Genomic DNA, 13,433 nt, shown 5'->3' with positions numbered 1-13,433 from the left:
GGCTACTCATCAGGCCTTTGATGAGCTGACTTATTTGTCCTGGAAACATGAAGGAAACAAATGCGTAGCAGCAGTTATACGACCCGTGCACCACAACACAGAGCAGTGCTATGGTCCCTCCATTATATTAGTCACGGGGGGAAACAATGATCTCCACTGGAGCTTTCTTCAGCATTAGCCAAGCACCTCATCATTACAGTCGGTCTTAATTTCCACAAGGAGGTTTTGTCGTGAGAGATGTTTGCTCCTCGGCAGTGGATGGCGAGTGTATGTACAGTAAGGCAGCGCTTTGAACACAGGAAGAGACATTAATAAAAATGTTCATGTGGTTCGTCTTTATGGCGCGTCAAAGAGAGTCACGAATGTGTTGGAGACAAATCTCTGCCTCACTGTTGTCGCTGCATTGATGTGTTTTCTGTGTGTGTGGGGGGGGGTTGTGCTCTCCACATGATTTGTGTCAGAGATCCAGGCCGGTGTGGTCCGTGTTTACTTTTGCTCCAGGAGAGGTGGAGCGTGATTTGCCCCGGTTTTTCAACACTCTCACACACTTTTCCGGGCAGTTTCCTCACCAGCTCATTTCTTTTCTTCCTCGTTGGGTCGTTGGCCCCTTCTCAGAGCTCCCAGAGAACAAACCCACATCTGGGCAAAAGCTTTAGTGCCATTAACGGGAAATAGGAAATGTTGTTGCTGTAATGGATGGTATTTTAATGCCACTCTCCCATCAAAAAAAAAAAATCATTTATCTGCATGCCTTGGGGTGGACAGAGCTCGCACTAACCACTGAACAGGGCTTAGTTACACAAATATTAAGTGAGAAATGTTGTTATTGAAGCAGCCCTCAGATGCAGAACCGTGCAGGGAAAGTTGTGCTGACGGAGCATGAGAAGATGGTTTCAGTCTCAAAAGATGTGCAAACAATAAAGTCATTTTTCTACTGGGGCAGACGAAAAAAAATGGTTCATCAAAACCTCAGGGAGTAACCATATGTGTTGGAGACACTTCGTCAAACTGCCCCGTCGCTGTCTTTCACTGTCACATAATGGGGTTGTGTTTTTTTTTATCATGATTTAGAAGAATATTTCATAATCTGGCCATAATCTGTTCTAGCAATGCAAAGTTAGCATATGCTAACTGAAGGCCGGGCTACCTTAATCAAATGTTTTACTGGATCGAAATTAAAAAGGCCTTCTATCAGTCAAAGTAACAGACGACTGACACACAGACGCACATCACAGCTTGTTGGTGTTCATGTCGACCGCAGTCTGACAGAAACGATTTAAAACAGTCATTTCCTGCCTGAACTATGATGGTTTGAGTTACAGCAGCTGCTCTTAAAGAGAATCACACACATCACACGTGACGTGCATGTGTGTGTGTCTTCTTGTCTTCATGCAGGCTGCATCCCTGACTGTGGACATGTGTGGTGATGACCAGGAACCAGGCTACTGTGCTGTGAGCAATGTGGCGGTGCACACCGACTGGTAAGACCATCACACACACACACACACACACACACACACACAGCTGTTTCTGTGATCCACCTAAACATGAAAACACGTCTTCACTTTCACAGCCTGGGAAACAAAATGAAAGACTTTTTTTCCCTTTAAACTCTGGAAAAATATTGGAAAATCATAGACGGCCTAAAGGTTGTGTGAAGCTGATGTGAACATATTTGACTCATTTTGTACAGATGTTGCACTTTTAATGGACACCAGTTGTTTGCACCACTCAGAAGGATCTAGTTTATTTATAATAATAATAATAATAATAATAATGATAGCTTTTTGATTAACTGGTAACCTGTCCATGGTGTTCCCCACCTCTCCCCCACTGACAGCTGGGATACACTAGCTCCCCCCTGTGACCCTGCAGTGCAGGATTAATGTTTCCATAGCAACAGTAACTGAAAACCATGATACTACCACCACCGTGCTTCAGATGACTAACTTTTCAGCTTGGAATTGATTCTTCTCCTCTTTATTGGAAAATGTTTGGAATCTTTTTATGACTATGAGTGTTTTCAGTAAACTTTTAACTCTTGTTTTAACATTAACATCTGAACTACAGAGAGTTAAAGACTTCATTATTTCAGTCAGACTCTCTTCTGATGAAAACATGCCGTGAAGTCATCTGTTGTAAATATACAGTATTTGATGATGTAAACCTTCATTAAATTTCTGATGATTGTTGCCTTCACACACACACACACACACACACAGCTTTTAGCCAGGCTATGTGTAGTGAAAACTGTAAGTGTGTGTGTGTGTGTGTGTGTGTGTGAGACTTGGCAGATGAGGACGGGCCACAGAGGTCTGCAAATGGTTATTTTGTGTGGGTCTCAGGAATATGTTGTTGTGAAACTCGCTGACCCGCAGTGTCTTTCTGTGTAAGGGTGTGTGTGTGTGTGTGTGTGTGTGTGTGTGCATACCTTGAATGAACACTTGAATGCATGTGTGTGTTTCTGTACATATGTCGTCTGCAGTCTTTGTGCGCTCCTGTTCATCCGTGTGTGTGTGTGTTCGTGTTCAGGATTCTGGACGTGCAGCCCAACAGGCTCTCGGTGGGAGGCGTCAGGTCAATAGAACCCGTCCTTCATCGCCACGGTCAGGTCGCCACCCACGACTTTGTCGGCTGCATCATGGAGTTTGCCGTCAACGGCCGCCCGCTGGAGCCCAGTCAGGCGCTGGCATCGCGTGGCATCCTTGACAGGTCCGAACCCTTCCTCCTCCTCCTCCTCCTCCTCCTCCTCCCCTCCATCGTCTCCCTCCTCTTCCCATCTGTCCGTCTCCTCTAACCTCCTCGACTCTCGCTGTGGGACATCTGTTCACACTTTCAGACCCTCCCAGGAGTTTTTAAAAAGATGTTGTTTTTTTAAATACAGATTTTTGATGGGGGGGAACCAGTTGCAGAATTCCAGAGATGTTTTTTTTTCCTTTCTCTTGCTGCTGAATAGTGAGGCGAGGACAGATCTTTTAATATGCTAATTCTGCTGGGTTCTTTATGGGATTTTTCTGAATTGCTGCTCAGGGAGAGAAATCACAGCTCATCTGCCCCTGTGTGTGTGTGTCTGTGTGTTTTTGTGAGCTTTCTTTTTTTCAGCGGACCCCCTTTGACTTGTCAAAGTGACTGTGTGATCGTCAGCTTCTGTATCATTGTGTCTGTAGATGCCCAAGACTGGAAGGAGCCTGCACCGCCAGTCCCTGCAGACACGGGGGCACCTGTTTGGACCGCTGGTCTTGGCAGCAGTGCCAATGCGTGGACGGCTTCACCGGCAAATTCTGTGAGAAATGTAAGTATCCGCCTTTTGAAGTGTCTCCATTCTGCTGAGTTTGCACTTACTAAGAAATATTCTATCATGATTATTTATGATCCGGCCCTCATGAGTCATCGTACTGCAGCTCGTAGCTTAATATAGGCCACATCGCTGCGCTCTGAGCTTCATTTCAAAGCAGTCTTATTATACAAATACTCCAAAGAACTGGAGCAGATGTAGAAACCCCTGAAAACTGAGAGGAACCTACAGCTACTGTGTAAGGTGCAGCAGGGAGTTACCAGTAATGATTTCCACATTTATTCTCAGACTTTCATGTTGTTACTGGAAACAAACAAGATCATTAGTGAGAACTTTTCTGCTCACCATCGGGTTCGATTTTGTGGGAAATCTGCTGGTTTGCTTTACGGCACGGAAAAGGATCAAGAGCAGTTTTCTTCTGGTACAAATGGAGTGTGTTCTCTCAGAGTCACATACATCATCCACTATACAAAAAACACACAGTGCAGTGAATGACTGATCCTCTTTTCACTGACTGTGTAAACAGAACTAATTCCAGTGGTATCATTTCAGGTTTTATGTAAAGATGAACTGTAAAGTCATTTACAAGTGCAAAGCTAACTACTAGCATCTGAGCTAGCTGGGAACATGCTGGCAGGATCCACTGACACTGACATTAGTAAGGCTTAAAGGACTTTAAATATGACTTTTTTTCCATCAATAAATCAGGTCTGTGCTTGCATTAGAGAGACTCACACTACCTCCTATTACTGTCATGTCGGAGATATGCCCAGATATTAGCTTGTATAGTTAGCAAAACTTTATAGATTTAAACACGTGAAATAACACTTCATTTATATTTAAGACTTGTTGAGTCTTGTGCTGAGCTCCTCTCTGTGATAAAGTGCAGGTATGTGGATTCAGTGCTATGGGGACTGATCCACGTCTCTCTGTCATGGGAAGAAATTTGTAACCACTGGTAAGAAAGAAAGAACCAATTTGTGGTTATGGCATTCGGATTAGGAAAATCATTTTTACCTGACCGTTCGCCAGCAGGAAAATGGGAATACGAGCCGTCTGTGAAGTCAGGCTGGACCCTGTGGATAATTCTTCTCTGTCTTTCTCATGCAGACATGACGGCGGACACCGCCCTGTCTCTGGATGGTACTGGCCGCCTGGACTACTCCCTGAAGCAGGGTCCCAAACGTGACGTCCTGCTGAGACAGGCTCTGCAGGGCGTGACCTCTGACCCCGTGTCCCCCAGCAGCCTGGAGGTCAAGTTCAGGACACGCAGCAAGAGCGGCACTCTGCTGCACGTGCAGGAGAGCAGCAACTACACCACTGTGAAGGTCAGAAGGAGTGCGTGAAGGTCATGGCAGGACGGGAAGAAGAAGAATAGTGTTGTTTAAGCCTGCGGGCAGAACACGTCTTAGAGTCTCTGAGGAGAAAAACAAGGTGGTGAAAAAAGAAGCTCTGAGTTCAGATAAGTCCAGGCTTGAGTTCAGAACAAAGATACGCAGAAACCAAATTCCCACGGTCGCTAGCCAGCTAGCATCTGTTGAAATATGGACTTGTAGTTATCTCTCTGTGATGTGGGCTGGTTTATAATCAAAGTGGTCCAAAGTGGACCTCTTGTGTAGGTGTAATTGTTGTGACAGGCAGTAGGGGGAGACAAACTTTGTACAGTGTAGCTTTAAGCTGTGAACACTAAATAAGTAGCAGCGCTGTTCTCTTTTAGTGAAACTGAATCAAACATGTCTTCAGTAAACCACATTCATCATGTAGCTCCTGTGGAAAATCAGCTCTTTGTGACGTGATTAGGTTCATAATACTGTGACTGGTTGATGAAGAGTCTCAGTCATCCAGGTCATCTTCATTCAGAAAGTTGCAGCAAGGCGTCTGGACTTGTAGAGTTCTCTTGAAGACGTTTCTCTGCTCCTCCATCAGCTTCATCAGTTCTGTTTGGTGGGGGAACATGGTTTATATGTGGTGGAGGACCTCAGTGGGTGGGTCTGTCCTCTGAGGGCCTCTGATCCACCAGCCTAGAGGATGAGAGAACTGTCTTCAAGAAAACTCCAGTTGCCTTGCTTCAACCTTCTGAACACTGTGACTCCTGTCGATTTAAAATCCCAAGAAAAGCAGGTTTTATAGCTGCTGTATTGCCAGTATTAGCATTTAGCCTCTGGCCTCAGTGCTGACGTAAATAGCTTGTTAGCTAATGTGCTGGTCACACATACCAGCTGACAGAACCACAGACCTCCAGTATGGCTGCCAGATGATGTGTAGCACCACGGTGAGCAGTTCTCGTACACTGACACTGTATAATACGCTGAACATTCGTCTGCACGTGGGTCTGTGCTTGTTTTCAGCCACCAGTCATCAGCCGACACTCTCTCTCAGTATAAACTGCCTCCCCTTAGGTCCCTCTGACTGATCCCGGGCAGCTGCCCAAAGAGGTCTGAGCCTTCATTCATCCTCTTCAATTTTCTTTTTAGACGCTCTCAGCTCCGTCACTGCTCCTCCTCCTCCTCCTCCTCTCCAGCCTCAGGCTTTCTTTTTCTCTTATGATTTTGTTTTCCGGCTCGGAGCAGCTTCTGGTGCTCATCAAATCACCATCACAGCCTCCTAAACAGAACAGAGCTGTAAGTTTTATATAAAAACAAGAAGCAGAAGAGCGGAGGGGGAATACATACTGTGAATGTACATACTGTATGTTGAGAGAACACTATATAAACCCAGATATAAAAAAAAAAACAAGATGGTTAATAGATAAACCCCATGATTGGTTTTCCAGCTCAGTGTTCTTTGGCTTGTGGGATTTTCCGCTTTTCCCATTTTAAATCAATTCTTCCGGAAGCGACTTATCATTGCTGATTTTTGGGGTTTCAGAAAAGGGAGGAGAACTGGATTACTTTTCCATCCAACACATGAGATTACCATCCACAGTGTAAACCGCAGATTTGTTGTCCACGCCAACGTGAGCCTTATTCATTCCTTTAAAGACGTCCTTTCCCCTCTGAGGAGAGACTTCCCTCTTTGTTCCCTAAATTTGTTGTTGGTGAGCTTCTGATCGTGAGAACATGATTAAGTGCAGCGCTCCCCGCTGGGAGACAGATTTACGAGCATCAAGCTGCATTTTTGTTTTGGATCTCTGACCTCAGCAGCAGCAGAGACTGAAAGCGCTGTGGTGGTATTTTGTGGGGAAAAGACTTCCTCTCATTGGCCATGATTGATGCTGACACGTTGCTTATTGCATTAATCTGAAAAGCTGCAGTTTTTAACCCATGTTTGTGTTGTCTCTCCACTTTAAAATTAAGAAAAACAACAGTATGCGGATTCAGAGAGTGAGCAGCTCTAATCTGAGACTCTCATCTTCTTTCCCCCCAGCTGAGGAACGGAAACATCCACTACATCTCAGATGCCGGCGTCGGAGGGAAGGTGGAGCGCACCGTGGGTGACGTGGTGGTGTCAGACGGGCAGTGGCACACCCTCCAGCTGGTCAAGAACGGCTCAGCCACGGTGCTCCGGGTGGACAGCGGGCACCCCAGAGTAGTCCAACATGCCACCCAGGACTTTGGAGGTCTCAGCGTTCTAACGTTATCTCTCGGAGGGATCCCACCCGGACCGGCTCAACAGAAAACCGGAGCAGGTGAAGTTCACTCAGGTGGAACACATCATGTAAAGTGGTGCTAGAGTCATATGACCCAAAGCATCACAGAAGTCCTGAAAGGGGACAAAGAGAACCCAACCAAACAAATGAGACTGAAATATTAGACAATCTTCATGTAAATGATCCAGTCCATTCCTCAGTACAGAGCAGCTTCAGTTCTGACATGTTGCTGGGTTTCCTCACATCAACTGCTTGTTTCAGCTCCTTCCACAACATTTCAGGTGGATTAAGGTCAGGACTTTGACTTCAGAACAAGAACTGTGTTCTTCTTGAACCGTTCTTGTAGAACCTCTTGTGTGTTTGGGCTCGTTGTCTTGCTGCTCTTTCTCTTCAGATTCAGCTAAGTCTGATATTTCTGTCTCATTTGTTTGATTGGGTTCTCTGTGTCTACTTTCAGGGCTGGTTTGTAAAAACCTGCTGATGATTTGGATCAAACAGATAAAATTCCGAACTCTCAGAGCAACGTTGTGTGTGTGTTCATGGATTTACCTGCTGAGTCACACACATGCTGCTGCCTCCAAAAACTGACCATAAAGCTCAGCTTCTCTTTACACACTATAAATCACTGACGTGTTTTTACAGTGCATGGAAACCTGCGTGTCACACAGCATTTATGAATCTCCAAATGAATTAAGAGTCTTCGGTTTGAACCGTGTTTGGTGGCCGTCCAGCTCTGCTGAGATTTACCTGCTTTGGATTTACAGGAGTTAAACAAATGTTTCTTTATCAGAGCAGCTTTTATGGACATAACAACGAATATTCATTTAATTTGACGTTGTCTTGGAGCGTGTGTCCGTGAAGGCTTCTTCTTCATTAAATCACGGCTCAAATGTCCTCGAGCTGAACAGTTTGGAAAAGGTGAAAGAGAGGCTGAGAGGCTTTCCAGGAGGAGGTAATGCAGCTCAGTAAATTGTAGAATTTCAGAGGAGGGGAAAAACTAACCTAATACTATGGACTAATATGGTAAAAATGAGCAATTTGAATGATTTGTTGACCTCCTTTTTTTTTTTTTTACACAAGCACCGGGGCATATTTCAAAACAAACAGACTCTCAGCACGCAGATCCGTGGCAGGCTGCCTGCTAAGCCGAGCTTTTACCTCCATGTGTGTCTGTGTTCTGTTGTGTACTCACTTTTCAAGAGCTAATGAAAAGACAGGACTGGGTTTAATCTGCGCCGGGATAAATTCAATAAAAACCTATTTACATCGGTGAGGCAGCGCTGTGAGGCTATACACAAAGCAAAAGATTGAATTAGATACAGAGGCCTTCATCCAAGCCAGATGCATGTCTCGAAGCTATAATGGCTGACGATGGATTCTCTTTGAATATATTTCATATTTCTTCTCTCAAATTGGCTCTGGATGGAGTCGAGTCATTTTTGAAAATATTTTTTGAGGACATTTCTCGTTTTTTTTTTTGTCCTAAGCTTGAACTAATTAACCATCTAAACAAAACTCCTTTAGCTCTGATTAGCGCTCCCATTTTTAAAAACCATCAGTCTGGTGGCAATCGGAAATGATTCCCTGATTCTCCTCCCTGCCGGCTGCTGTTTCTCGTTATCTAATCCAGCTCCTTCTCCTCTGCAGGTTTCGACGGCTGCTTGGCCTACATGAAGTACAACGGGGAGAATCTGCCCTTCACTGGCGAGCACGGCCTGGTCTCCTTAACCAAGACGAGTTCGTCGGTGGAGATCGGCTGCAGAGGGCCCAACCTGTGTGAGAGCAACCCCTGCTGGGACGGCCTGATGTGCGTCAACCAGTGGTACACATACCAGTGTGTCCCGCCCGGCGACTGCGCCTCTAATCCCTGTCAGAACCACGGCAGCTGCGTGCCGGACCCCCGCTCTGGTTTCACTTGCGTCTGCTCCGAGTTCTACACTGGCAAGACTTGTGAGACGTTGGTGGCCTGTCTGGGCGTCCAGTGTCCTCAGGGGACCGTCTGCAACACGGCCAATAACGGCGGGTTTGTCTGCAGTCCCAGCCCCACCACAGAGAGCATGGTCCTCCCCATCTGGGCGGTGCCGGCAATTGTCGGCAGCTGTGCCACGGTCCTCGCCTTGGTGGTGCTCAGCCTGATCCTGTGTAACCACTGCAAGGACCGCAACAAGACCAAAGTGCCAAAAGAACCCAAGGAGAAGAAACTCAAGGAGAAGAAGAAGAAGAAAAAGAAGAAGGGCAGCGAGAACGTCGCGTTCGATGACCCAGATAACATCCCACCGTATGGAGATGACATGACGGTACGGAAACAGCCTGAAGGGAACCCCAAGCCTGACATCATAGAGAGGGAGAACCCTTATCTGATCTATGACGAAACCGACATTCCACACAACAACGAGACCGTCCCCAGTGCTCCCTGCGCCCCCTGCAACGGCCCCGACCCTGACATCGAACATTATGACATCGACAACGCCAGCAGCATCGCCCCCTCGGACGCTGACATCATCCAGCACTACAAGCAGTTCCGCAGCCACACACCCAAGTTCTCCATCCAGAGACACAGCCCGCTGGGCTTCGCCAGACAGTCTCCGTTACCGCTCGGAGCCACGAGCTACACCTACCAGCCTCAGTACACCCAGGCACTGAGGTCCACCCCACTCAGCCACTCCCACTCCGCCTGCCCCACCCCCAACCCTCTCTCCAGGCACTCCCCAGCCCCCTTCACTAAGCCCTCCTCCTTTTACCGAAACACTCCCACCAGGGAGCTGAACCTGGCCCGCCGTGAGGGCAGCCCCCTGGACCTCCACAACGACATGTGCCAACCACCGCCCATGTTCAACTACGCCACCCGGCTGGGGAGGCGCAGCAAGAGTCCGCAGACCATGGCCAGCCACGGCCACACCTCCAGGCCTGGCAGTCGGCTGAAGCAGCCGATCGAGCAGATCCCACTGGAGACGGGGCCTCCGGTGGGGCTATCCATCGAGGAGGTGGAGCGGTTAAACACTCCACGTCCACGCAACCCCAGCATCTGCAGCGCTGATCACGGGCGCTCCAGTTCGGAGGAGGACTGTCGCAGGCCCCTGTCAAGGGTCCGCAACCCCGCCGACGGCATCCCTGCTCCAGAGTCCTCTTCGGAAAGTGACTCACATGACTCCTTCACGTGCTCGGAGATGGAGTACGACCGGGAGAAGCCTGTGTCTTACAGCTCCCGCGTCCCCAAGCTCTCACAAGTCAACGAGTCAGATGCTGACGACGAGGACTACGGCGGGCGGCTCAAGCAGAGGCGGTACTCGAGTCGGAGGGCAGAGGGAGGGCCCGGCGTTCCTCAGATGCCCCCTACAGAGCAGCACTACACCCTGCCCCACAAACTGGGCCAGCAGGCCGGGGGCTTCAACTGGGACAATCTGTTGAACTGGGGCCCCGGCTTTGGACATTATGTTGACGTGTTCAAGGACTTAGCTTTGCTTCCGGAGAACGCGCCAGCAAAAGACATTGAAATGAACAGTGGGGACGGCTCGGTGACCATTTTAAATGAAGGAGAAGCCGAGCAATATGTATGAGACTATTTATTACAATGTTGTAGAATATGGTGAAAAAAAAAGGACGACTGTACATTTTGAGAGAACTTTGGACTTCATGTTTTTTTTACATTACTCAGAATAATAAGACGACCTTCAATGCAGTAGGGCAGAAATAAAACGGCACCTGTGTGCCACCTTGGAACAGTTTACCAGTCGGATCAGAACGCACATTGGTGCATTCATCTCTCTGAGGCCTCATTACAAGGTATCCATTCACAAAAAAGAAATCTGTGTCTGAACCCGGTTTAAGTGACTGCAGAGCTCCATTCATGTTATCTAGATCACACACTTCTGTTCTTTATTACTCGCATTACCTCCACGTTCCACAAACTTCTGTCACATTCACAGCTGAGAGATAAGAGAGGAGATCAAATTAACACTCACAGGAAAAGAATTCCATCCCGCCAAAAGAAAACTCCCGGTCTCCATCTTTTCAGGGACCTTTTCTTTTCAAATTATTATTATTAAGGAAGCAGCATGTGTGTTTGATCCGACTGCACCTGTGTGTGTGAAAGTATGCGCTGCGTTTTTTTTTTTTTTTTGCTCGCACGGTATCGCACACCACACCAGTGTTATGATCCTGATGTTTCCTCACAGACGACTGGCTAAACGCTCCAAGAGTGAGGTTTTAATCGAGTCCCTGCCTTACAGACATTTGAGGATTTCAGACGTTTTCTCTAGCGTTCTCTGACTGGCCAGGTGTTTGTTTCAGGCTTCAACGAAAATGATGATGATGATGATGATGATGATGTTTGGATCCTGTAATCGTGACCCCAACTAAAAACACTATGAACTTGTGTACATTTTTTTAATCCATGAGAAACCATGGAGTCATTTTGTCATGTTGTCGGTGTTCATTATTTTGACATGTATGGTTTCTACATTTTTGTACTGTTTATTAACTTAAATTACTTAAGCTGTGTTTTTATGGATATTTTCATATGCTGAAATGTATGTTCTTACTTTCGGGAAAAAGTAAGATTGAAGACTTATTTTTTACATTTGTTACATATGTAACATCAGTATTTTCCACTTTTTTGATAAAACTATAACATGCTGTATGCTTTGTACCTGTAAAAAGCCAATAACAGAATAAAAAAGTATTTATTTAAATGCTATTTCACTGCTTTCCTGCAGCAGGATTAATTCAGTTATGTTATTTATTTGTTGTTGTTCACATACGGAGGTCCAGCTGCTGCTTTGTGGAGGACTCCTGTGTCAGTTTTGAGCCTCAGAGGATCCTGTATGGTGTTTAAGTAGCGTCAAAATGTTGTGTGCAGATTGAACAGACTTCTTCATGTGATACAAGCCAACAGAGCAGCATCTGTTCCTTGAGTACACCAGCAGCTTTCTAACTTGCTAACAATGCTAGCTGCTTGTAGCTAGAACCCTGAACCCTGAACCCTGGCTCTACGTGCTCACCGTCAAGTTGACTTTTTGAGACTTTGCAAGCACATAAATGGCTGCAGTCACTGTCTGTCTTCTCTCTCACTGTCAGGCTCTTTGTCACTAAGAATGAACCTGACAATAAAGTGCATTAGGGCCACTGGATGCTGTTCTGGGTGCTCATATCACGTGCATAAAGTTTGGAAGTAATTAAATGCCGTATTTTTGTTTGTTGGGCAAGAGGACGCTTGTCAGGTCAATTGGTGACTGTAAATTGCCCGTAGGTGTAACTGCAGGACAAAGCGGGTTCAGGTGATGGATGGATGGACGTTTTTGTTTGGCATATACATGTATATTTTCTGGAAGGAATTTCTTTAACAGTCATGCTCACTGTGACCTCATATCCATATCAATCTGCTGATCATGAATTCTTCAGATTCTCTGTCAGGTGCTTTCTTTAGAAAGCGTTTTGATTTTTTCTTTTTCTTTTTTTGTGGTCAAAGCTCACAGAAAACACAAAGCGGTTAAGATAAAATCTTCAAGCGATGACATTTTGGGAAACATTGCTGTGACGTCATTGAGTCCGCATGTTAGCTGTAACTTTTGGCAGAGGAATCTGACTCTGTATCAGTCATTCTAGTTAAAAATAGTCACATCTTCCCCCAGATCATTTGAGTTATTCTGTGTTTGGTCCTCACTCCGTGCAGCCTTTAAACAAAACTGAGGCTCAACAAAACATTTTAAAAAAAAAAAGTATTTCAGGACCAGAATGAAACTGAGCCTCCGCGCTCACAGCCAACCAAAACATCAAGCGGACTCCACGACGCAGGGCCCTATATTGCTTTCAACAATTATTTACATCTGGCTTATTGAGCAGAACCCCATAGCTCAGTGATTCGGTATGCAACATGCTTATCTCCTCCATCATCATAAGGGGGGGGGGGGCACAAGAGGAACGCAGGGAGCCGTGAACCCGGCGAAGAGTGACAGGCTGGATCTGCGCGGGGCTCGGCCCTGCAGAGGGCTCTCTGGGAGGGCAGCGCTGCATCGATGCTGCGATAACACTAACACAATGATAATAATGTGAGCCTGGGAGTGGTGGCGATGGCCGCCGTCTCCTCCTCCTCCTCCTCCTCCTCTCCATAGGTGAGCAGGACAGGCTTGTATACATAAAGGCCACATTGTTCTACAGCGTGGTGGGATGTAAAACACTCATGAGGACTGACATGAATCTGTCTTCCTGATTTTCTTGGGGGTGGAGGTGGAGGTTTAGGTTGCTGTTTTTGGAAGTTGTCCAGATGGCTGCTGCTTGACTTCAACGGATGGCAAAAGGAGCTTATGATGTGTGTAAGGATTAATGGCGGCAGATACTCAGAGTGTGAACATGGCAGGGTTACGTTATCGGACATAAAGGAAACAGTGTGATTCCTGTCAGCTGTCATTTCACTAAGCAGTGAGATATCTGTGTCAGCGCTGATGACACAACACGCAGCTCCGATCACGGCGCTCATTTTGCATAAATACATGTAGAGTCATGCCGTTAAGGTCAGCTGGAGAACTTCACACCAGACATCAGATCCAACCA

General features: G+C 46.5%; 1 protein-coding gene across 1 annotated transcript in view; it reads left to right on the top strand.

Annotated features, from left to right (window-relative positions):
- fat4 (FAT atypical cadherin 4) overlaps positions 1–11,426 on the top strand; it is a 94,369-nt gene extending 82,943 nt beyond the window's left edge. Inside the window, exons 12-17 of the mRNA XM_028415520.1 lie at positions 1,396–1,481; positions 2,533–2,712; positions 3,168–3,292; positions 4,406–4,623; positions 6,662–6,923; positions 8,532–11,426. Of these exons, the coding sequence (XP_028271321.1) occupies positions 1,396–1,481; positions 2,533–2,712; positions 3,168–3,292; positions 4,406–4,623; positions 6,662–6,923; positions 8,532–10,441 (2,781 nt within the window). The 3' untranslated portion in view covers positions 10,442–11,426. The remainder of the gene's footprint in view (positions 1–1,395; positions 1,482–2,532; positions 2,713–3,167; positions 3,293–4,405; positions 4,624–6,661; positions 6,924–8,531) is intronic.
- Positions 11,427–13,433: the final 2,007 nt, after the last annotated feature.

This window comes from Parambassis ranga, chromosome 10 (assembly GCF_900634625.1).
Source record: "Parambassis ranga chromosome 10, fParRan2.1, whole genome shotgun sequence".
In the NCBI taxonomy this organism is placed as follows: Eukaryota; Metazoa; Chordata; class Actinopteri; family Ambassidae; genus Parambassis; species Parambassis ranga.
Note: the sequence above shows the minus strand (reverse complement) of the source record. Positions and strands in the feature narration are given on the sequence as shown.